We start from the raw sequence: 25,750 nt of genomic DNA, 5'->3' as shown, positions 1-25,750 counted from the left end.
GGTCCCAAATATTACATCACTTTTATTTACATATTTCACAAATGTTGTTATGTACATATTTTCCCTAATTTCATCTTAACACGTTTTGCTGGGTTTGCACATGATGCATCGACTGTCAAAGTCCAAACAAAAAAAGCCCTTTCCAAAAATATTCCAAAGTCTTTCCTGTTCTCCATGCCCAGTTCATGGCGCCATATACCCATGATGATGTAAATCCTCCTTTTAAGCTTATTTGTAATACAGTAGTTCCATATTTAACTTGAAACTTAAATATCTTAAGTGACTGAAAAATGTGATACAATATTCACTGATCTAGTAGATTAATGTAGTGAAACAATTACCTACAATGGCTGACAAATGTTTCAGAGAAAATCTTCGGCATTGTTATATTATTTTTGCGGTAAATACTGTGCCTTCCAGGAGTTGGTTTTTAATATATGTTTTTTTTAAAAATATTTTTGTTGTTGTTGTTGTTTTGAGGGGTGGGTTGAGGGTAATAGGATGTAAAACTGGTTATACTTAAGAGGCAACAGAAACTGAAGACAATATTAAAGCAAACGTATCCAAGGACTTTTTTTAACAGATTGAAACAATATTTGTAGAATAGTAAGTTTAAATGGGTGATTCATTCAGTGACATGAAGTTGAATGTTATATATAAAGCTATAAAAACATTAAAAAATATATTATTTAGCTATGAAGTCTAAAATGGTAGAACAATATCTGTGTACATGTACATGATTGTGATATAAAATGAAATATCCATGTATCTTATTGTGGTATGACTGATATTGGAAAATTGTACTGTAGCATCATTTTAAAATGTTTAAAATGTTTACGTACTTAGAATGTTTATATGATTATATAAAATGTTTGTGTGACATAATGGGAACAAGTGATTTGTTTTGCCATCAGTGAAACTTTATTATATACAATTTGATAAAAGTTTGGACTATTATCATCAAATTATTGAAACATTGATTGGGTACAATTTTTTGTTTATTATAAGAGTACATATTTTTTTTTACTGTGTATTAAGGTTTAATAAATGTTCTATTATAAATATACTGTTTCCTACAAAGGTATTTAGAGCTGCTTGCACCGATTATTAAATGTATGGAATATCCTAGTCACTCCATCTCTCAAGAGATTCTAGTCTAAATACAAAAGTGTGAAAAGAAACTATGTGTGCACTTGTGTGTTAAGGAGCGCACACAACAAGGATTTAAGCACAATGTAACACATTTCCTTTACTTATTCCAATAATCAAAACTTACACACATATTGCATAAACATTGTCATTTAGACATAATAATGTAACACCTAGTTATGAACAGAAATTAAGTAGTGGTCAATTACCAAGTCTTCTGGAAGAAGCACAGGCATGGTCAGTCATCAGGAGAGGACTCAGATAAGCTTTCTGAATGCACCTTCAAGCGCCTGCTGTTTTATATAGTCTCTACAGCCTTTGTGCAAAGTTTAGATGCTGGCTTATCTCTGTGTGTCAGGAACATTTTGAACAGACAACTCTTACTTGCACCAGGTCAGTTCTGTTCATTTTCTTTTCCTGATAACTGCAGCTACATCTCAGTCATGGTTTTGTACTTAATTCCTTACAGGTGGGTGCAAGCTCCACATGATAGGCAGGGACGTTTATGTCTCTTGGTGACAAGACTGTAATTGAAATTCCCTGAGTACTTGTGTTTACGCTTGAGGATAAGCTTTGATTAAGCCTTTTTTTCAGTGGAAAAACCTGCCACACAAACACATATTTTGACAATTTCTATTTTTAGGTTTAGATCAATTACAAAAATATGAATTAACTGAATCTGGGGCTGTTTATGCAAATGTATCACGAGGAGTAGTTGGAAAACTTTCCTACTTAGAGAGCCGCCATATTAAAATTGCCAACTGGTTGTTTAAAACAGAGGCACAGAATCATGGAGAGTTATAGCACTCCATGAAAAAGCTTTGCCAACGTCAATGCAAAATCTGAAATGTACGTAGGATTCTCAATTGTGCACAATTATTGGAATGGATGTGTTCAAATCATTCTTCTGGGTGATGATTTAATGCAACATGTTTGAGAAGAAGAAAATCGATTTAAACTAAGGATTAAAAATAAATTCAAACACAATTATGGGACACAGAACTCTTAAATGCTGTGAGGGTCACTGTGAACTAGATGGCTGTGGGGTGGTGACGTCAGACTAGAAATCCAAACACACACACAAGTACTGGCTGGTGAAACTGAGACGCAATGGCGCTCAGCGCGTTTATTAAATAATAAACAAGGGGCTCCCGAGTGGCGCATCCAGTAAAGGTGCTCCACGTGGAGTGCAAAAGGGCACGTTGGCCAAACAAATAGCAACAAGTTGTGTTGTGCTGGTGCAAAGCCAGCATGTCTCGCCATTGTTATCTTTAAACTCCAATGTTACCTCAGTTCTCCACTCTTTCGCCACTCTGAACACTCTTTCCTTGAACAAGAAAAGCTGCAGGCTTTTATATTCTGACTTGAGGGGTTAACTAACTAGTAATTATCTTATTACCCCTCGGCCATAGTCTGCACGAGTTTAATAAGGATGTGTGACTGTTAGCTAGTTAAATAATCAGTAGCTGATCAGTCACGCATCCTAACATGGTTTTTAAAATCAAAAATACAAAACAATAACATGGCAGACAGCGTCTTGCTTGTCCGGCCAAAGATCTTGGCTTTTGCCGTCATATTTATATATATATATATATATATATATATATATATATATATATATATATATATATATTGTAACAAAGTAGGGGTGCCTTGCTACAATTCGGGACCTTCTTGATTGTAAAAAAAACATTTACTGGACCACAGAGGTTATTTAAACAGGACAGGGCCTGTATATTTATTCATAAACCCCAAACAAAACAAACAAAAGCCTAACTCCTCAAAGGAGTACTAACTAAACACACAGGAACACCCTTGTGACTACAAGTGGAACAGCTAGGCCGTTTCCCCACCAAACAATAAACAAAAAACCACACAGGTTTAATACAGCACACTTTTACCTCACGACTGCCAGGAAGCAGAGCACTCCTTTCTGCCTCCTTCTCCTCAGCAACCCTGAGCAAACTGACTGCCTCTCTTAAATACCCTGCACCTGGTTCTAATTTAACAATAGCTACCAGGTGCAGGGGATAATTAATAATAAAACAATTAACAAAACCCTTCCCCAATTAACAAAACTACACATTTTACTGCGGGGAGGATTTCAACCCCCTCCCCGCTGTGCTACAATATATATATATATATCTATTTCCCTATTAAACGTAGAAGGCAAGATTATCTTCAGCATTATGGAGATTGTCTTATTGACACTTCAGTACAAAAAGTGGGCATTCCAGGTTTCCCAGGATGCTTAGAACACATCAGCGTCACCTGGCAACAAATTCAATCAGTTAAAAAGGAGAGGAAGGAGCTCCATGTGACATTCCTGGATTTGGTTTATGCATATGGTTCAGTGCCACATGAACTTCTTTGGGCAGCATTTGATTTTTTCAGTGTACTGATGACAATAACAAATTTAGTGAAAGCCTACTTTGGAGATTTTCAATTTTGTTTTTCAACTTCAGAATTCAGCACTATATGGCAATGCCTAGAATTTGGAATAATTGGTGCATGGTTTACATAACAGTACAGTAAACCTAATCTTTATTCTTTCATAACAGTATGTTAAATATATTCATCATAGCTTAATACAATTCAGACATGCTACAAGAACAGGATGACTTTTAGTGAGTGGGTTTAAACTGACAATTATTGTGTATTATTATATTACTGAATATATTGTGATGTATGCTTGTTTAATCCTGACAATTATGTATTATGATGTATTTAAGTCATGTAGTCATGTACAAAGCCTACATATTTTTAAAGAAACTGCTTCAATGACTATTTGTTCTTTTCAAGGCAATACTCTGACTGCCCTTGTCTTACATTAAAAAAGGGTCTTTTATGTTGAGTTCAATGTGGATTATGCTTTTTTCTAATAAATGTGTTACAGATAAGCAAAGATAACCCCTCCCTTTTCTTAAACTCAAAAGGTTGATAGTATAAATGCAAAATATGTTTAGTCGAACAAAGGGGAGAGGTTCAAAATGTTATTCATGTGGTGGGTATCAACACACTTAAGTTAATGTGTAAAGTTAAAGTTCAACTGCTTGTAAAGCAGACCCAATTCAAGTAAGAGCTATTAGCAAGAGATGGGTTAGATGTTAACCTGAACTACAGTTTAGAGGGTTTACTGATGGTTAGTATAATCTCAGCTTCTGAAGCTGTATGCTGAATAGTTTGATTTCTTTATTAAAATACTAGTAAGTGACAAGGGTACATTTTTCTTCTAACATGGATCAGCCCTGGGAGGTGTGTCCCACATATCACAGGGGGTTCAGATTTACCACAAGGGTGTACCTGATAGGGTTGCACAAGAATTAACATCAAACAGGGTCAGAGGGGGTTTGGATGTGCCTGTAAAACCTGCAGGAATACCAGACAGTTAGCTGAAAACAAAAGCCTTGGATTCAATTACAATTAACATCAGAGATAAGACAAAATCCAGGTAAGTCAAACCAGTGCCACAATTCTGTGGTTTGCAATGCTGGTATTTACATTTCGACATAGTTGTATACCCTCTCCCCAAACAAACAACAACATGGTATTGGAAACAGAGGATCTAAGGAGTAACAAAAGTTGGAGACTGATTTTTCCATACAGACCAAATACATACAATGCATTCCATAAAGAGGATGACTTTTATCCGAAACATCCTGAACTTTTATGTTAAATCAATGTGTGTATGCATATTTTAAGCTTATCATTAAATAGATACGGAAACCATTTTTTCATTTACCGTACAAGCATCACAGGGAACTTTAAAAACCAAAATATAGGCTCTACATTGCTATAGATAAAAGGGTAGATGTACTAAGGCCCTGTCCACACTATGCCTTTAAACCGTATTAGTTGGATTTAAGCCGGCTTAAAAGTGCTAAATACGGTTTGCGTCCACGCTACGCAGCATTTAATACCGTACTCGAGAACCGGACTCGAGACCACCTCAGGAGGTAGTCTCGAGTCCGGTTCTAATTAGATCGCATCAGGTAGTGCGGTTTATCAGAAGTGTGGACGCTGTAATACCAAACTACATTTTTGTGTGTATCCCCCAATATCCCAAAATGCTTTGTGGTATGTTTGGCGAAATACTCAGAGCAGGCGCCTGAAGGACTTGCTATCAGTGTACACTCCGCACTAAGTATTCATTTTTATGCTTCAAAAAATCTGTCAGGACATCTCTGTTAAACTAGTGGGGAAAATAACAAAAACACAACGTTAAATTAGGCAACTGCAAAAATGAAATGCAAGTTAAAAGTAGGATCGGGGATGAACAAATGACGTAATTTGTCAGCTCTGTTTGAAATAAAATTAAGAGGACTAGAATTAGGCTCAGGCAAGATATGAAGGTAAAAACAAAGATTGTTTCGTAATTAACAGCTTTTTCTGAGTTTAATTATAAAACAGAATCATCTCAATCTGTTTAAAGGGGCTTCACCTGATTAAAAATAAAACCTGAAAACTTCAAGCCCTACTTGTGTGTGTGTTCGGATTTACTTTTTCCACAATACTTGTTATATTTCATTTATGCAATATGGACCTCTGTTAATATGGGGCATTTTTCCACGGTTCGTTGCGCTGCTGGGAATTGTAACTGAACTATTCTAATGGTGTGTGGACGCATTAACCCTCACTAAACATGAAACGGTACTTCAGTGTGGACGCTTTGCTCTGTATTAATTAGAGCGGTTTCGAGTACGGTTCTCGAGATCAGTTATGTAGTGTGGACAGGGCCTAAGATGGACCAGTCGCAGTGCAAACATACCGCAGTTTGCATTTTCGTTACGACAATTCGCAAAGTGCACATTTTGTCGTATGTACTAAGAAAAAATATGTTAACGAAGAGAGCCGCAATATACTAATTTAAATATTATTTGCGTCATCTTAGTGAGCTCTCTAGCGAGAGCTGTGCAACATTTATTCAGATAAAATAGCAGCAACTGAGTTGTGGTTTGCTGCAGCAGAGAGTGCCGAAGGATAACATCTATACATGCAAGGCTGCAAGAATCAAATAACATTGTTTTTGTTAAATGTAAACGTCATCTGTACAATGCATTCTGTTCCGTCTTCATTTTACCTGTTGTAATACTGTTACGTATATAAAAAATGAAAGGTAGTTTAATCCCATCAGTCTATAGTGGGGCCCTAACCTTCACTCCCAAAAAGCTTCTCAGAATCATACAGTAGCCTCTCACTAAACCGGACATGTTTGTCCAACATAAGGAGGTGTCAGGTTTAAAAACAATATAATAAAATCGCACACACATACATTTATAGTTCTCGATGTATTTTAAATATAAATCATTGTGCTGAAATAACACTAATGTGTTTTGGGTAGGCTACACATTACATTATGTAAAAATATAAATCTGAACAATAGGCCTATACAGTATACAGTACAGTAGTAAAATCAAATGAACACCTAGCACACTTTTTTTGTACTTTAGCCTACTGGTAACACAAAATAAATCATGCTGCTGCATTAACTTGGTCTACTTAGTAGCCTAGACAATGAACACACAATAGATCAGTCTATTGCTCCCAACACGCTTGGGAAAACCGGAAATGCCATAGAAAAGTGTTTTCAAGGCTTGCAAGTACACCGTGACTTTAGTGAAAATTATGTACTTGGGTGTTCGTCTCAAAAATACATTGAGCACAACTGGCAATACACGAGAAAAAGCAGACTGGGAAATGCCAGCAACAATTGTGACTGTTTAAAACTTTTTAAAGCTTTCAAAAGTTCTTAACAAATTGATGCAATTGTGTCGCAATTTCCCGCAGCTTTAGTACATCTCATTACAATATCTTTTATCCCTCACTTGCACTCCACCCATCTCCATCCTGTTTTTGCAAATTTCTGCAGCAACACCCAGAATTACATATTCATTTAAGGCTAAAGTGCAAATAAGAACTGTGGCTGCAAAGCATTCGTTAAAATGATGCTCACAGCGTTGCGCTTGTTTTGTACATTTCACGCTACACATCTGACTGGTTTGCATGTGGTTTGCAACAATTGCAGCAGACACAACACTTTAGTACATCTACCCCAAAGTGTTTAGCCTAAGCATTTTACATAAATGCCATTGGATTCCAATGCATGTCAGCGTGTTAATAGTTAACAGTTATCAGTTAGCTGATTAGATGGTGTTGATATGCATCAATCCCCACCACCCTCTTCCTCCAGCAATATCTGGACAAAGTTGACTATTACCTGATGTGTGATAGTAGGCAGTGATTAACAGGATCTTTAACTTGCATATCTGGTAATATTGGTTCTGCAATTTTAACCTTTCATTTTAAGTGCCTAACATCACAAGAATAAACATATATTCTACAGGTAAGCCACTTTTTTTTATTATACAAGCATAAACTAAACATTCCAGCTTGAAAATGTTCTGGTTTTGTTTTCTAAGTCAAAGTCCACACAAGCCTATAGGACAGATTAAGTTGCCTTTTCGATTTGGTTTATTATTATTATTTTTATTTCTTAGCAGATGCCCTTATCCAGGTCGACTTACAATTGTTAACCCCACTTCTTTCTCTGTCTTCCCTAAAACATTGCATAATGCTAATCATTATTATTATTTATTTCTTAGCAGACGCCCTTATCCAGGGTGACTTACAATTGTTACAAGATATCACATTATTTTTACATACAATTACCCATTTATACAGTTGGGTTTTTACTGGAGCAATCTAGGTAAAGTACCTTGCTCAAGGGTACAGCAGCAGTGTCCTTCTCCTGGGATTGAACCCATGACCCTCCGGTCAAGAGTCCAGAGCTCTAACCACTATTCCACACTGCTGCTCTGAACAAGAACATTTTTCAAGCAAAGTCAACTTTACTGCAACATTTGTGGGAGGAAAGATTGCAGGTAACAGGCACCAGCAAGTGCTATAGGTAAGTGTGATTTAGTGTTAAGGTATTGTGTTATTGTGGAATTCTCATAGTGTATTATGATTTTTTTATGAAATGGAATTCCATGCATTATTAGCCTTTCGCCACATTAAATATTCTGCACTTCTTTGGTCAATGAAAATGTGTGGACATATTTTAAACATGACAAGTTGCACCAGACTATCCAATACAATTTTTGATGGCTATTTTACCAGTCTCCTTTTAGTAAGAAATTGCTGTTTGCTTTTACTCCCAGATACCAAACACAGTACAATCATGTCAAGTTTGGCACTATGTAAATAAGACTAATGGAGGCTTTAGTTTCTTGAAGTTTTAGCCTAACTTCAAATAAAAAAATAAATTTGCCATAGTAAGAAATAGATAAGTTGTTTGGATTCCCTGCTGTTCCTCTTTGAAATGCATTGTACATGATACTTGATTTTTATGATTTTTTAACGCTTTCCTATTTCAGACCTTTAAAGGTATTGGTGATCCATACATTGAAAAACAATGGTAGCTTTCAACCCCATGCAACTCTTCTGTGGCATAAAATTGTGGAGATTGAGCCAGTGGATTGCTGTAGCAACAGTGATTTCCTTATGCAAGTCAATGCCTCAAGCTGCTCCTCCATTATTAAAAAATGTGCCATTCATTTTCATGTGGAATGCTCCCACAGAATTGTGCAAGTCAAGATATGGACTTGATCTGGACCTGAAATATTTTCAATATGTGAGCAGTACTTTGAAAACTGCCACCAATCAGACGGTTTCAATATTCTACTCTGACAGATTTGGCATTTACCCTACTGTAAATGAAATAACGGGTGAGTCATTCAACGGGGGTCTCCCCCAACTGGTTAATTTAAAAAAACATTATGAACAAGCAAAGAAAGATGTTGATTTCTACATTCCTTACGACAACCCTGGCTTAGCTGTCCTTGACTTGGAGGACTGGAGACCACAGTGGGTTAGAAACTGGGCTGAAAAAGACATCTACAGAAGATATTCTACTGATCTCGTTCAGCAGAGGGACCTAACCCTAACCTTTGAAGAAGCTTACCATGTTGCCAAAGATGAGTTTGAACAGGCAGCAACAAGTTATTTTAAGAACTCTTTGAAGCTGGGAAAGTCATTAAAACATAAGCGTGTATGGGGCTACTACCTATTCCCTGAATGCTACAATCATGACTACAGTCAAACTATAAATTATACTGGAAGATGTCCTGATATTGAACTAGAAAGAAACAATCAGCTTCAGTGGCTTTGGAATGAATCCACTGCTCTTTACCCATCAATATATCTGGAGATAATATTGAAGGCTTCCCCTAAGGCCCTGCTGTTTGTTCGCCATCGTCTGCAGGAAGCAATGCGAGTTGCCATGCTTCCCAATCCGTCATACTCTCTCCCTGTGTATGCATATACTCAGCCTGCATTTAAAGACAATAATACAGAATATCTATCTGAGGTGAGTTATAGTTTTGTAATGATCAGTAATACTTTTTAGTATTAGCAGTAGGACTTTTTCACTTGTATTTTCATAGCTACAGTAGCATAAAGTGAGTACTAAAGAGAAAAGCAAATGAAGAAGTTTATGCTTGGAATAATAAACCATTTATTAAAAAAAAATCCCTTTCTTGAATCTGCCAAAACTGGTAATAATAATAATAATAATAATAATAATAATAATAATAATAATATAGTGGTCCTGTTAGAGCCTACACAATGTCCTCCTATCTCTTAGATTTATAATGAAGGAGCAGATAGGTGTTTGCAACTTGGAGCAGTTAGATACCTACATAGCTTCAACCAATGTCTCATTCCAGTCTAATTTCTTTAAAGTAATTGGACATTGGGCTGGGGTTTCTACTTCCTCTTAAAAAGGTTGTATTAAAATGCCTCTTAATTTTAGTTAAATATCCTAGTTTCATGGGGATGTATGAAAATATAATTTAAAAGACAAAAATGTTAAATATAATTACAGCAACAGTGATTAAAGCACTTTTTTTACTGAGTTAAATAAGTAATAGAGTGTAATTTATTTTGTTAGAGCTGAATGGTTGTTGAACCTGTTTAATAGTAAGGCTATAGCATGCAATGTACACAAGAGAGAGCAATCAATCAGGGCAACTGCTGAGACCACTGATTTTGGCCAGATGCACAGGACAATGCTCACCATTTTTGGTTGTGACCAATAATTTAATATTATTTTTATAATCATTACTCGTGTTATTTCTGATTAAACTAGAATCAAGTGTTCTGCTATCTGGAGCTATGATCGTATATGAAAATCAGTGCAGACACATAAAGAGGGCTCTCATAACCCTGTAATAAGAGCACAGTAAGTGAATGATGCAATCCAAAACGTATATAGGAGGCTAGGATTGAATAATAAAATGTGTGTGTTACAATGTATAATGTATATTATAGTGATATGTAACATACGTCATACTAGGTACTGTACTTTGTATAACATTGATTCTATCCATGTAACACTTTCAATTTAGATGCATTATAATTGTACTATTCTGCGCCTTGCTTTGTGGACCATAGATAATTATCTCTAAGTGTTTGCCACCATGTCTCCAATGTTTTGTTTTTGTTTTGTTTTTAGATTGACTACGTGCATACATTTGGAGAAGCTGCGGCTTTAGGTGTTTCAGGTATTGTTCAGTGGGGAAGTCTAAATTTTACAAAGAGCATGGTACGTATTATCTTGCTATATTAAAATGTAAAAGCCTAAAACAGTAAACATGAAAGAATATCCAGTATATTTTTTTATTAAACATGCTAAATGTTACAAACTTTTGTGATATGTATTTTTGTTTTGTAAGAATAATATATACTTTGGACTCCAATTTTGTCTTGCAATTACAATTCTAAAATTGTTTGATAAACTAAGTTTGCAGCCCTGGTCCTGATGTACCCCCAACAATCCAGATTGTTGTTTCAACCAGGAACTACTGTATTTAAGTATTTGTTTTAAACACGTATTGTTTTTCAGTGCATGGAGAGGCTTGAATTATACAAATTATATTATTATTATTATTATTATTTATTTCTTAGCAGACGCCCTTATCCAGGGCGACTTACAATCGCAAGCAAATACAAATACATTCAAGTGTTACAATACAAGTAATACAATAAGAGCAAGAAATACAATAATTTTTGTTCAAGTGTGACAAACCACAATTCAATAATACAGCAGATAATATATACCAATTTTATTTTTATTATTTATTTCTTAGCAGACGCCCTTATCCAGGGCGACTTACAATTGTTACAAGATATCACATTATACATTATTTCACATTATACAGATATCACATTATTTTTACATACAGTTACCCATTTATACAGTTGGGTTTTTACTGGAGCAATCTAGGTAAAGTACCTTGCTCAAGGGTACAACAGCAGTGTCCCCCACTGGGGCTTGAACCCACAACCCTCCGGTCAAGAGTCCAGAGCCCTAACCACTACTCCACACTGCTGCCCATATTTTGTAGTGAATGATACCTGATGTTCCAGGGACAGCCTCTTGTGTCTCCACTCCAAGACCATCACTATCAATAGCATCTTCCAGTGCTGTCATCAGATCTGGTATCCTTGACTTTATTAGGCTGTAAATCTGGGGCAGAGGCTCTCCAGATGAATGCTGCTGGCATTGCTTTGTAACAGCATTGCGTGGCTCTGCTTTCAGCCTCTTCCACAGATAGTGGTGTAGCGCACAGCACTTATGGAAATCTGTTAAAGAGAATGTGGTTCTGGGATTTTAAAATAGCATCAGAACTACATTTCCCAATGCCTAGTGCTCCTAATGAAGCCAGCAATGACAACCATCTGGGTCAATTGCGATGAACTTGTGGATTCAGTACAGAGCTGCATACTAAGCTGCGGAGCAGCTAATCATAATCTACTTCAAACAAAAGATGGAGGCATTGTTGTTAAAAGTCCCATTTCCAAGTATTGAAAATGCCTGCTCTGTCTTCTATTCCTGATTCTGCAGTTTATAAATCCTCCATCCCTGATTCTAACTTCCATGCAGGCGTGTGAGATTGCTGTTTAAAATCTCACAACCTTGCAATCTAAAACACTACAAATAATAATGACTTGAAACTACAGATCGATAAAATATCTAAGAAGAGCATTTCCAAAAACATAAATAAAAAGTTATAACAAACTTGTAACAGCGGGGAACATTTTACAGGAAAGCGTAGAACTGAAACGGGCTTCAAAGCAACATCAAGTTAAACATGTAAAAACTATTTTTATAAACCACAGAGCTATATAATACTCAATGACAAAATATATGCCTGATTGCACATGGATCGCTTGTATGAGCAGACAGCAGTTTAAAAGGTTGCTCCAGTCATGGTATATATAAGAAATGCAGAAACAAGGACATCTACAGTATTTATTACTGGAGTTTTAAAATGAAATCCTTGATTGATAAAACACTGAACAACATTTAAAACAGCATTTAATACAGGCAGCAAAGCATTTTTAATACAGATTTTATTTTGTTTAGTAGTCTCGTTGTCAAACAACAAATTGATATTAAAAACACAGAACCTGCGTTTGTTAATAGAGTACCCGAGAGAGAGGGCAGTATTAAACACATCCTGAGCAGAAATCATCTCGTTAAGAAGCAATGGTATGCAGCCCATTACATTCCTAAAAGCTCTCTGGTGCCCCCTGCTGGAAACAGTACTGCTTTACACTGCAAGCTGCCCGCATGATAACTGCAGTACACTGTGCTGTGTCTTGAGGTGCCGCAGATTCACCGTGGTATCGGTATTATTTATAATGGCTGACTTTTATTTATCGCAATTGCTGTTCTTTAACAATGTTTGTATTATTATTTTTTTGTATATTACAGGATACTTGTGTAGCCTTAAGAAGTCACATTGAAAAAACTTTGAATCCATACATCCTGAATATAACCACAGCAACAAAACTCTGCAGTGCAGCACTTTGCAAAAACAAGGGAAGATGTATCAGGAAGAACTGGAACTCCAGTGATTACCTGCACTTGAATCCACAAAGCTTTGAAATTCAGAGGTCGAAAGGTGGTGAGCTGTCAGTGAATGGGAAACTGTCACAGAAAGATGTAATATCACTGGAAGAAAAGTTCACCTGTCTCTGTTTCACAAAAGAACCCTGTAATGAAATAAGTATTTTAAATAACTATTCCAGAGGAATTTACAATAAGGGTTTTATTTTTTCACTTTCTGTGGAACTTGTCCTTGGTTTATTTATTCTTATTATATTCGGTGGTCACGTTATGTACTACAATGACCCTATCATATGTTTTTAACATACACCAGTGCACTACAGGTGTTTGTAATTTGAAAGACAATAATGACTAAGAAGTGTATGATTAGCTTTAAAGTGTGTAATGTTGTTTATGTGCCGTTTGAAGTGGACAAGTTTGGCACACATACTAAGCTACTTCCTTGATAAGTTAATACTATAGTGTGTGTGTGTGTGTGTGTGTGTGTTTGTATGTATGTCTGTGTGTGTGTGTGTGGTTTGGGGTGTTGGGTTAAATAAAGATGAATTCATTTTAATGTAAGTTTGGTAGGGATAGGGTTAATTTCATCCCTGCCAGGACCTGCAGGTGTAATGTGGCCATTCCCTTATTAGATAATTGAGTGTTAATTGGGGAATGGCCACATGTATATATAACAAGCAAACAACCATTGTTTGGTTGGTAAGGTTCCCACCTCTTGATTTACAAAAAACTGGGACACCAGAGTCATTTTGTACAAAAAAAACAAAATCATAATTTGATGGCATTTAATGTCCCGGGAAGTCTTACAAATTTCCCAGCACAGCTGCCTCAAAAAGAGAACAATCCAGGCAAAACCAGAACAGGTGTTTTTTTTTTTTTCTTAGGCTGAGTATGTGAACTATGTTTTGAAGACGAATGCCCAGCCTACAAGTGTTTATTCTTTTTGTTTGAACCTTTTATTTCGGCCCCTGTGCTGTTGTTTCTTTGTTTCATTTGCATTTTGTTAATTAAAGTGTGCTTTGTGCGTACAACTGCGTTTTTTGCCTCTGAGTCTCTTTCCTGCCGATAACCTTTGGGGCCACAGCACTATCCTGCAACAATTAATTTATGCTTATGTTAACATTTCCTAGGAACAATATTTGCTATTTGCACTGGCTAGAAGATGTATTACGCTGTGTGGTCCAGTGGTTAAAGAAAAGGGCTTGTAACCAGGAGGTCTGTGGTTCAGTTGATGCATAGTTCACACACCCTAGTCTCTGTAAGTTGCCTTAGATAAAGGCATTTGCTAAATAAACAAATAATAATATAACTACTAGGGCGACTACAATAACTAACACTGCTAATAATAATGGTGAAATAAAAATCATGTATTTGTGAACAGTGCCCCCACGGGAACTGCTAAGGGTAGTATTAAGTGTTCATGTTTTTTTTTTTTTTTTTTTTAATGTACATAGTACACAGCATTGGGGTTGTTTGACAACCTGTGTTCAAGATAGAGACTGATCCATCAGAAAATGTGTATTCTGGTCAAATTATCTCAAAATATGATTTTGAATACACAGAAATTACTTGGATTTCTATGACAATTTTCTCTATTTTATAAGGGGATGGTCAGCCTTTATTAACCTTTTTTAGTAACGTGTGATCCCTTAGCCATTTTAGGAGAGTAAATCTCAGTATATGTAATGCGATATGGGCAGCAGTGTGGAGTAGTGGTTAGGGCTCTGGACTCTTGACCGGAGGGTCGTGGGTTCAATCCCAGATGGGGGACACTGCTGCTGTACCCTTGAGCAAGGTACTTTAGCTAGATTGCTCCAGTAAAAACCCAACTGTATAAATGGGTAATTGTATGTAAAAAATAATGTAATTGTATGTAAAAATAATGTGATATCTTGTAACAATTGTAAGTCACCCTGGATCAGGGCATCTGCTAAGAAATAAATAATAATAATTACTCATTCAAATGCAAATATATAGTAAACACCTTTCTCTGACATCATAAGTTCCCCTTGGAGGTTTTGATCAGAATCTATGAGACAGGTAAAACTTTTCATACTATGTTGTCTGGCACATAAAACGTCATAAGAAGCACCTGAAGATCATTCTCTTTTGTCGAGCTGGAATGTTCATCACACTAAAAATAAATTACTATTGAATAAAACAGGTAAGCTACATCCTGACATGTCCACTATGATTCAGCTCTGGGTCCCTTTCAAATTAGGAAAATCTCCCCTTTAAGAACATTTTCATTAGATACTATGAGCACTGTGATGAATCAGCAATATTCATTATATAGCCATACTCGGGCCAAAATTAATTTTGACTATTGATGTGTGTACATTTTAGTATAAACCTTGCATCAACTTGAACCATTGAAATGTCGAAGCATCAAATATCTAGCAGGAATGCAGGCTAATTCTGAAGTTGGCTATACAATCATCACGGCTCCAAATCTTGTAATTTCAAAATGTGATGCATCTCCTTACAGCTGTGTTTTGAAAGGAGAAACACAAGTGGTTCATTTTACAAAATAGAACCAAATACCAAAAAAATACAGCAAGCCAATAGCTCCCCCTTATGGAAAAATAAACAGCAATCTAGTCAAGATCATCTGTAGTTCTTTAACATATTTCATAAAGTGGTTGATATATTCACATCATATACAGTAGGCCTGCTGAACATTCTAGACCTAGTGAAGAAAAAACCTCAGTATGTTCTAAATATAGGCTACTACACGTTTACACAGCACTCCGTTTAGATGCCAGGCTACCTACACTTTGTAAGAGAATGTACGGTGATATTTACCTGATAGTGTGCCACACAGAAATATTCCACAATTTAAAGTGGAATAAGTCTGTATTATTACTCTTATATTTTATATCACATTTTTTTAAATGATCCTTTTGTGCTAAAATTTCATTGGTGCTGAAACTAGCCTACTGCTAACAAGTTACCATACAAATACCCAGAATCCCCCTTCCTCTTCATACCTAGTTACATTGACTTTATTTACCTTTCCTTCTTGACATTCAAGAAGGATGGTAGGGTTACAGTATCTCATAATCAAGCACCTGGTGTTTTCTTAGTGCCCTATAACTGCCAGAAAGGCGTGAATGAGGCTGCTTAAATAACATTTTAGGTTGTAAATATTTGTGGGGATGTGATGCAAAGGTCTAATATAGAAGCGTTGACAGGCATAACAAATCAGCTGTGGCATTCATTATACAGTTGGTGGAAAAAGATGGTGTCACAGCCATTTTGCTATTTCCGAATCCTACAAACAGTTGCAGGAAAGTTGTAGAGAAGACACTCAACACTGAGACAGGATTAAAATAAAAAGAATCCTGTGGAAAATGAGTGATCTTCAGTTCCTGTCCTTGTTCAGTTAACCTGACTGAGCAGTGAGTAGGCTACAGGGTTGTGGCCCCACCTGGTCTGTAGAAATAGTGTAGGATTTTACAGGCTCAGATATGCCAGATGAATCTTGATACAGAGAATAAATTATTAAAATATAACACTGGCAGGGGCCCCCGGTCCCCGAGTAGCTCACCTGGTAAAAGCACGGCTGTGTGGTGTGAGGAAGAGGCCAACAGTCAGGGAAGTGCTGTGCGAAGTCACCGGTCTTCTCTGGAGATTCTAGAGGGAGCATCGCATTGGCTCTGGAGCTCCTGCGGTTAGGGAGGCAAAACTGGCAGGGGCTGTTTCTCCTCATTATGCTACAGTGGGCCCTACCGGCCAGGCGCCCAGTGAGCTCAGGAGGACACCTGCAGGGCTGGTTTTGTCCTCCAGAGGTCTTTAGCTCGCTGACATCCGCTCTCGAGTTCCTGGGTGTAAAAGGGGAAGCTGGCTTGGTCGTGTGATTGGAGGTCGCCCACTGAACATTCAGTTCTCCTGAGCTGTGTGGAGATCTGCTGCGTTTAGGGGAACAAATAATTGGACATTCTGAATTGGAAAGAAAGTTAGGGGATCACTTTGCCTCTTACTCTGTAAATGTGTCTGTTTGTAATAAAATACTTTAAAATTAAAACTAGTCTAAGGTGTTAGTTCTAGGTAACAAGAGGGACCTTCCAAGTGCTTTGGATGAAAAATAACTTTGAATATAAAGTTAGCAAGGTTTTCAGGCAGGAAATCTACAGTATCATTAATACAAGTTCCTAGTACATTCATTGGTCAATCTACAAGCCAATTACTGGCAAGTTCCCATCAACCTATAAGGTAAATAAACCTACTTCGCAAACTCAGCCCTGCCGTGTTTTCGAATGACCACCTCCTCCCCAACCACCACCACCTCACTCCCCAACCACCACCACCTCACTCCCCAACCACCACCACCTCACTCCCAGCCTTGTCCGGAGGGGGGAGTATACGATGCTCCTCTGCCTGATATTTATGGTTCACCGGGATGAACATTTGCCGATATCCTAGGGCCTTATTGAGTACTATGTGTATATGCTTGATAATTCCACTTGAACAAACAAACTTTAAAGATTATTCCCCTCAGGTCAGATGTGATCTAACTCCGTTTAAATGTTTGATATGGACCAGTGACAATCCTGCATTCTAAATACGCAGCCTGTGATTATAAGTGGTGGCCATTAAGGGTGTGAAAAAACAGCAGGGTGGCAGAAAAAAAGCCTCAGCTAAGGTGGGCTAAATGTTGGTATTAAAACAAAAAATCACAATGCCGTCCAATTGTTTTTGTATTAAAACAAAAACTCAAGGCACTGTATGTTGTAGGGAGTGTGTCATTTTAACATGGGATAAAAACACATTCATGCAAGCATTGTAGAACCCGTATTAAAAACTCAAGGCACTGTATGTTGTAGGGAGTGTGTCATTTTAACATGGGATAAAAACACATTCATGCAAGCATTGTAGAACCCGTATTAAAAACTCAAGGCACTGTATGTTGTAGGGAGTGTGTCATTTTAACATGGGATAAAAACACATTCATGCAAGCATTGTAGAACCCGTATTAAAAACTCAAGGCACTGTATGTTGTAGGGAGTGTGTCATTTTAACATGGGATAAAAACACATTCATGCAAGCATTGTAGAACCCGTATTAAAAACTCAAGGCACTGTATGTTGTAGGGAGTGTGTCATTTTAACATGGGATAAAAACACATTCATGCAAGCATTGTAGAACCCGTATTAAAAACTCAAGGCACTGTATGTTGTAGGGAGTGTGTCATTTTAACATGGGATAAAAACACATTCATGCAAGCATTGTAGAACCCGTATTAAAAACTCAAGGCACTGTATGTTGTAGGGAGTGTGTCATTTTAACATGGGATAAAAACACATTCATGCAAGCATTGTAGAACCCGTATTAAAAACTCAAGGCACTGTATGTTGTAGGGAGTGTGTCATTTTAACATGGGATAAAAACACATTCATGCAAGCATTGTAGAACCCGTATTAAGTACCACAGTTTTTTTTTTTAAGATAGATTCGAAGTTGCTCTTCTACAGCTCACTTGAAGATTCACCTTTAAAAAACAATAACAAAACCTATAAATGAAATGTAAAATGGACATAATATCATACCAAAGTACACTAAACACAAGCATACACTTTACAAGTGTAAATGACACAAACCCTTTAAGAAAATAGACCTTTTGTATACCAATGTGTACCTTTTATTGTGTTTTTATTGAGAGACCAGCATTCTGTATCGGCATAATTTTGGGGTCCCAACCATATCCTTAATGAAAATAATAGTGTGGTACCCTCTAAAATCCGGAACCTGTCGATTATAGTATCTAGCATTATTTGTAAGTCTTCTGTCTAAAACCAATATAAACTTGACTGTGCAGCCTTTCATTAAGTCCCATAAAACTTGCACTGGTCATTTCTTTATTAAAATCACACATCGCATTTCCAGACCCTTCCAAAATAAGAAATCAAGAGACCTGCCAGCATTTGTTATTCATCCACTTGACTAGACTACCTAGTATTCAAATTCCTGCAAGAAAAAACACAGGTAAACGAAAAACATCTTAATTCACATCTATAATACTTCCCTGTCCGTGCCACACAAAAATGATATTTTGTGTGTTGTGTAATATGAGTCATAATAAGAACCCATAGCTTGTCTAACACGATTATCAGTAAAGGGGGAGCAAGCAGGCAGGTGCTACATGCTCGGTATATAAGCAGCAAATGAGGATATCTATTTCCTGAGAACTGCTCATCCAATTATACTGAAACCTGGTATGGGCAAGTTCTTCCTATTGGTTGGATAAATAATGCTGACCCCAGAACACTGCATTTTGTTTGAAGAGATTAGAAAAAAAGAATGATAGCCGTTTTTAGGCCTCGTTGAAAACAAAGTCAGCAAAAATATGAATAAGGGTATTAACTGAAATGAATTTGCTTACGATTGTAAGTCGCCCTGGATAAGGGCGTCTGCTAATAAATAAATAATAATAATAATAATAACTCTTAGAAAACATGTTAATAGATATAGCATGTCTTTTTTCCAACAATTGTTTTGTCTCTCAAAACAGGAAGTTGATTGTGTATGACTCACAATCACAATAGAGGCATTTTCATAATGAAAATGAGTAGCATCTTTTTAATGCAGCAAAGGGTAAATATAATAAATTCAGACAAAAGATTTGAATGGCATAAGGAAAGTCCAGGTGCATCATGCAAATCTTAAGCAATTCTAAAACTCTTTTTTTGTGTGTTTACAATAAACTAACACTTTTAAGATTTCGGCTTTCAGATATTGGCTTCTGTATATGATTTTGTAAGTAAAGTTGTATTGCATCATATAAGAAAAATCTACCTTTTTGTATCAGTATTTTTACAAAGCTGCTGCCATACCCTCAAGGCCTCATATCTCAGTTGAACATAAATTAAACAAAACAAAACTTGCCTTGTTCTACATCCACAATGAAACTAGACATATAACAAGAAAAATAACCAGCAGATTATTCATTTTTAATAAAACTAGGTTTAAATGTTTTTAATAAAAGGTATTCAAAGTTATAGCTGGCTAAGGCTTTTAATTGAAAACTAACAGTGAAAACTGCACAATGTACTTGTTAAATAATCAATGTAATATTTAATCACTACTAAGTGTAACAAATATGTTTTGTGTATTAATACATAAATGTGCAACAAAAAATATTGCTTAGCTGATTTACAATTAACATTTATTGATTGTTCTGACAAAATTGTCCAAATGCATGCCAAAGTATATATTATTATATATTTGTAAAATTTACATTTGACTTCTGTTGCCAGAACCAGAATATATGCAAATATCACAGTACTCCAGTGTTAACAGACAGTAGAACTATAGGAAAAGAAAAGTATTTGCCTGTGCCATCCTTTATGTTGGGTTAGTGTACTAACAGATTCAAAACATCCGCTTAAATTATTGCACGTAAGGGGAAGTTCATTTTCAGGGTTGCAAACCTCTTCGACAGTATTTGTCACGGATGGACATTCTTACACGTATGTAACTCATAATAATATTAACTTATGTTTGTCTTTTACTGTGAATGGATTTTTAAACCCCTATTGAAAATAATTCGGCAATTAAATTCCCTCCTCTATCACTTGGATTAGAACTTTGACATGTCAAGTTCTAATAACAATGGAAAGGAATTAGTGCATAGTGACATACGTTATACCGTCTAAAATGAGTTTCCCCAAATTTACTGAAGGTTGGCAACCCTGTTGCAATATTAAGTTCATATCATATAAGCATTATAGTTATGTACACTAACTTTTTTTTTTAATTGTCCATTGTCAGTTTGCTTATCCCATAATTGAATCAAATATCATTATATAAACATTTGCTTATTTTTTTTTTTTTTATTTTTTAACGTTTTATAAAGCAAGATGTCCTTTGCCAGTACACCCCCTTGATTCTGTATTTTAAAAAAAAGCGTTTATTATTTGTACATAAATGGCAGTTGACCTGGTGTTGGTTGTTTAGATTAATTCTTGGTGTATTATTATTCTTATTATTCTTATTATTCTTATTATTATTATTATTATTATTATTATTATTATTATTATTTTATATTAAACTATTTATAAACTGTATAAAAGGCTGCGTTATACTGATATATCAAATACACTCACGATTTGAGCTGAAAATTAAAGCATTTTTTATTAAAAAACGTTTTTGTATATAAAACGACAGTGAGACAGATGCGGCTTTATTGGTGAAGTTAAATGTCCTTTGACTGGCATTCAGTGCCGTCCATTAGCAGAGATTTTTGAGTTTTTACTTTCTGCACATACCACACGCAGCAGCACGTTAGACAGCATGTCCTGGTACAAACTGATGCAGATCCACCCAGGTAAATACACCAGTGTTACAAGCCCCTTAAAATTCAAAGGATAGTGCGAATAGTCCCATGAACAAGCATTGTACTGTCGAAGTCCCAATCCCCAGGAAAACTCCCAAGTGTAAATAAATAGTATGTATATTGGAAGCCTTTTCCAGGCTCCCCAGCCTCTTTTGTAATGAAGATACAGATACAGTTTTTCCACCACGAAACTGCAGCTTCCGTACATTAGAAAGGACCACAGCGAGGTGTGCCCAGTCAAGGTTTGGTCTGAATTTTCAACAAGATTGAAAAATGAAGTGAAAAGGACTTCATCTAAAAAACCATGCATGCCAAAGAACAAGAATCGAATAATGTCAGGAAGTCGTTGAGAAGACATGTCTATAAGTGCTGTCGGTGTGCCTTTCTTTGAGCAATGGTACTGCAGGCGTAAGAATCGCTTGAGAAACACTTGAGAGTAGTACAGTGCGATGAGGTACAGAACAGCAATATTGACTACAGACAGACATTTGGCGTTATTTGTGCTGACAATCGTCTTCCCCACTAAAAGCTGTATCCCTATATAGACCAAAGGATACAAGATAAAATTAAAAACAACAGCGCGCCCCTGGAAGCTCTTCTTCTGCAGATACATTTTCTCCAGCGCAAAATGGGTAATTGAATGGGCAATGCAAAGATAAGGAGAGGAGAACCCCAGCAGCTTCATATCAGTGGTGTATACAAATCTCTGCACTGACGAAATGAGGATGTCCAAAGAAATCCCCTGCATTCCATAGACATATAGGCGCATCCAGACTGGAAGCGCTTGAAATGGTTTACCTGCATTTTCAGGACTGGACAGATCCTTTAGCCGGGGTCTCTTTGACAGATTTTGACTGGCGCGTTCTACTGAACAGATCCGCTGACTCTCACGCCGTCTGCTAGTCATGATCACTCTCATTTCCCCCCCTAATGAGCAGTTTAGATTTGTGCTCTCCTTTGTTTACTCGGCATAGTGTATTTCCTGATGTACAGCAGTACCAGGACTAAGTAGCTGGTTGCTGTTTTCTGAACTCCAGCAACTGACAGCGCCTCTATTTTGGCAAACTGGAGAGATACGTAACGTCTGGCTAAAACTAGGACGTCCCCGGTATGACGTCCTTTCTTCTGTGCTCCAAAGTAAAAAAAAAAAAAAAAAAAAAATGCAGTAATAACGCTGAACTTACAGTTTGACTGCCGTTTTGTCGTATACGTATTTTGAGTAAAGGTTAAACAGATGTTTAGAATCAATACAATTCAAGTATATGCTGTAAATATGATTTATTGTAATGGGATTTGGGTCTAAAATATGGGGGGGGGGGGGGGGGGGGTGTTTGTGGGTGGGTGTGTATTTCTTCTTTTTGGGAAACATTCATTTGATATTAGTTTTAAATTGTTTTGTGATTCAACTTTTGGGTTTAATATATAAGGTTCTGACTCCTTGCTTCATTGTATGTGTGTGTGCGTGAGTGTGTGTTGTGAAGCTGCTCGACCTTTGCCCAATACAATGTTAACTGTGTTCCAAAACTGTGTAACTACCGTATTTTTCCTTAGGCGTAATTCCTCAAGTGGCGTCCTCCCGTTCTCACAAGTAGCATGTGGAATTTATTTATTTATTCTTCAGAATGAACTTCACAACAAAGTGTGCAGATGACATTCAAAACCACCGGTGCAAATCTCTGCAAGTATAGACACTAAATAGACCGATGCTCTCATTGAGACCAATTGCGGATCATTAACCTATTTGTGCGTGTTGAGTAATGTACATTGCTCTTAAGATTACATAGGGCGCAGTGCAAAATATTTGGCTGGCCGCAATGCAATTTGAATTTTGCATCCGTAATTATTAAGGCCTATACTTACATCACTCGCTGATGTTACTGAGTTACCGATAATTGTTATAAGCAACGCTGTAACAGCGCCCTCTGGTGGTTACTGCCAATTACTAGAGCCTAACAGATATTGCATGTAGCCAATGAGAAGTTTGACACACGTGGCAAGTAAATAGAAATGTACTTGTTTGTGTCCTGCTTATGCTGTATATCACGCTTACATTTTAAATATATCTAAATTGCTCAAATGACGCATTTGGTGTAGTTTTGTAACCAACATATTAACAATTTTCATGTTGATTATACCTCAGGAGCAGTGTTCAGATTCCCATTTTATACTGGTAATGTGTATACTTCCTCATTGCTTGTTTAATAATACTGGTGTTTTATTTTATTTACGTTTTGGGAAAAGTTGGTTAAGACTGGATTTTAGTGAAACGTAACCTTATGTCACAGGTATTTGTTGTAATTCAGGTTGTGACTGTTTTAGGTCATTAGCTGTTTTCTAAACCTAACTCTTAATGTTTTATGCAGGTAGCATTGTCACTCTGGGATAGTTATTCAACAATGACGGGCTAGAATTCACAGAAGGGGTTTCAGGTGTTGATTACAATCCTTTTGAACTTCTGGGAATTTGTTCTGTTTACAATCTGAAGGCCTCACAGATGCATAGGAAAAAAAGCAACACTGTAACAGGGGTGTTCTTTTACAGTGTCGGGTGTCGGGCCAAGTGCTGCTCCCACTAAAAGGGAGGTCCCACTTCAGGATCCTTCTCCTTGCACAAACTTAAATAAACTTTGGTGGTATTAAAATGTTTTTATGACTGCAACCTTTGTGAATGGACAATTACACAGGTAAGTCCAAATAGGAACTTTATTTTTATACACACAAGTCGTACATATAACTGAGCATGTTTTAGTCTGTCTCTGAAGACTGCGTCAGATCCTATTGTTGGACCATACTGTTGTTTGTATTTACATAGGGAGTTGTGGACTATACCATCTGTTGCTATTTCTTTAACAGTACAGCACCATATACAGCACCCCCCTTCTTCAAGGACTAAAGCTATCCTCTTTACATTTGACATTTACTTTGTCATATATAACCTTTGAACAATTCACTATTGTTAACAGGAACATTTTTAACATATTATCTTTACTATCTGTTAGGGTCAGAGGTTACAAGCACTTAACCCTGTTGGAGTGCAGACTTTACCAGTGCCTCAAGTCAAGACATAAACTTGTAGTTTCAATGGAACCCGTGTACGGCGTCCAGCTCTAGTAAAACGATTGTTTTGTGTGTCCTGAGCTGAATCAGTCTCGGAGGGTTCACTGCTGCACTTTTTTTACAAGTTCACAAGTTCACTTTCTTGTGCTGTTGTCACATCCTTACCGCTTGTGGGTTCTTGACCCACTGTACTGATCTCAGCTTCAATCAGTGTAGTTTCTGCTTCCTTGTTTGCACACTGGACTGTCCTGTCCAGTCTCAAATGTCTCCTGTTTCTCCTGTACCTTTCTCCAGATGGTGTGACAATGTCATAAGACCTTGGCTCATCACAGATTCTCACTACTGTGGCAGGCTGCCATCCTTCAGCTGTTTCCATTCATACTCTCTCTCCCTCCCTGAGAAAATAAAGCGACGACACATTTCTGTTATAGAGTCTTTTTTGTTGCCTCTGTAGTCTTTTGAGAAGGTTGTGCACATTCTGAGGTACTGCAGGTTTCAATGCTGCCTTACTTGTTGGTAGTGTTGACCTGAGTACACGGCCCATTCGTAATTGTGCAGGAGAGTATTTCAGCCCAGTGAGTGGCATGTTTCTCAGATGGAGTAGCACCAGGTGAGCATCAGTCTTAGTCTGCACAGAATTTATGAACACTCTTTTAACAGTTTGTATCATTCTTTCAGCCATGCCATTTGATTGCAGGTAACCTGGACTAGAATGAGTTACTTTCAATTCCCAGCTTCTGGCAAATTGCACCATCTCCTGGCTCTAGGATTGCCAACTGTTCTTGCGAATCTTGCTTACTCACTTTTCATTGCTGTTTGGATATTTCCATTCTTGCTGAGCCAGTCCTTTCAACTCTCCACTGTGCAACATTTTTTTTTTTATTATCGGTCCGTTAAGTTTGAGAACTACACTGTAATGTATTCTGCATTATTTTTCCATTCACTGCTTAGCGGGATACGATTACTGAGCATCTATTATTTAAAAGAATCACTCCATGTATAGAGTGTCTCTGAGTGGACTTGAAAGGGTGTCTGCTTCTTTCTATCAGACCACCCCTTGTTGTGCATTTCTTTAATATCTGCATGTCACAGTCTGTGCTAGTGGCTTGTTTTAGCTGGTGCTGTATATCTCCACCTATTGCCTCATGTAAACCTACTGCATATATGAGCTTCTCACTGCTGAGATCAAAGTCTTCCTCAGCTGAGCTATCAGGTAAGGCCCTGGACAGCGTGTCAGCTATTAACATGTCCTTTCCTGGGGTGTACACTCACTATCTGTATTTCTGAATTTGAAGTA

At 37.0% G+C, this 25,750-nt stretch overlaps 2 protein-coding genes across 2 annotated transcripts; one reads left to right on the top strand and one right to left on the bottom strand.

Annotated features, from left to right (window-relative positions):
* Window positions 1-8,532: 8,532 nt before the first annotated feature.
* Window positions 8,533-14,208, top strand: LOC117420085 (hyaluronidase PH-20-like). The gene is made up of 3 exons (XM_034033604.3): window positions 8,533-9,517; window positions 10,664-10,753; window positions 12,929-14,208. The coding sequence occupies exons 1-3, from the start codon at window positions 8,564-8,566 to the stop codon at window positions 13,364-13,366; spliced, it is 1,482 nt and encodes a 493-aa protein (XP_033889495.3). The 5' UTR covers window positions 8,533-8,563; the 3' UTR covers window positions 13,367-14,208.
* A 5,872-nt stretch (window positions 14,209-20,080) lies between these two features.
* LOC117419442 (transmembrane protein 229A-like) lies at window positions 20,081-22,442 on the bottom strand. Its single transcript, XM_034032185.3, has one exon. The coding sequence runs from the start codon at window positions 22,314-22,316 to the stop codon at window positions 21,279-21,281; it is 1,038 nt and encodes a 345-aa protein (XP_033888076.3). The 5' UTR covers window positions 22,317-22,442; the 3' UTR covers window positions 20,081-21,278.
* Window positions 22,443-25,750: the final 3,308 nt, after the last annotated feature.

This window comes from Acipenser ruthenus, chromosome 14 (assembly GCF_902713425.1).
Source record: "Acipenser ruthenus chromosome 14, fAciRut3.2 maternal haplotype, whole genome shotgun sequence".
In the NCBI taxonomy this organism is placed as follows: domain Eukaryota; kingdom Metazoa; phylum Chordata; class Actinopteri; order Acipenseriformes; family Acipenseridae; genus Acipenser; species Acipenser ruthenus.
The sequence above is the reverse complement of the archived record's forward strand: the minus strand, read 5'-3'. Positions and strand labels throughout refer to the sequence as shown.

What these genes read in the sequence shown, in the direction of transcription:
- LOC117420085 (XM_034033604.3), top strand. Translation starts at nt 8,564, where the DNA reads ATGGTAGCTTTCAACCCCATGCAACTCTTCTGTGGCATAAAATTGTGG. An exon ending in ATACAGAATATCTATCTGAG is followed by an intron (nt 9,518 to 10,663) that starts GTGAGTTATAGT and finishes TTTTGTTTTTAG; the next exon opens with ATTGACTACGTGCATACATT. An exon ending in TAAATTTTACAAAGAGCATG is followed by an intron (nt 10,754 to 12,928) that starts GTACGTATTATC and finishes TGTATATTACAG; the next exon opens with GATACTTGTGTAGCCTTAAG.
- LOC117419442 (XM_034032185.3), bottom strand. Translation starts at nt 22,316, where the DNA reads ATGAGAGTGATCATGACTAGCAGACGGCGTGAGAGTCAGCGGATCTGT.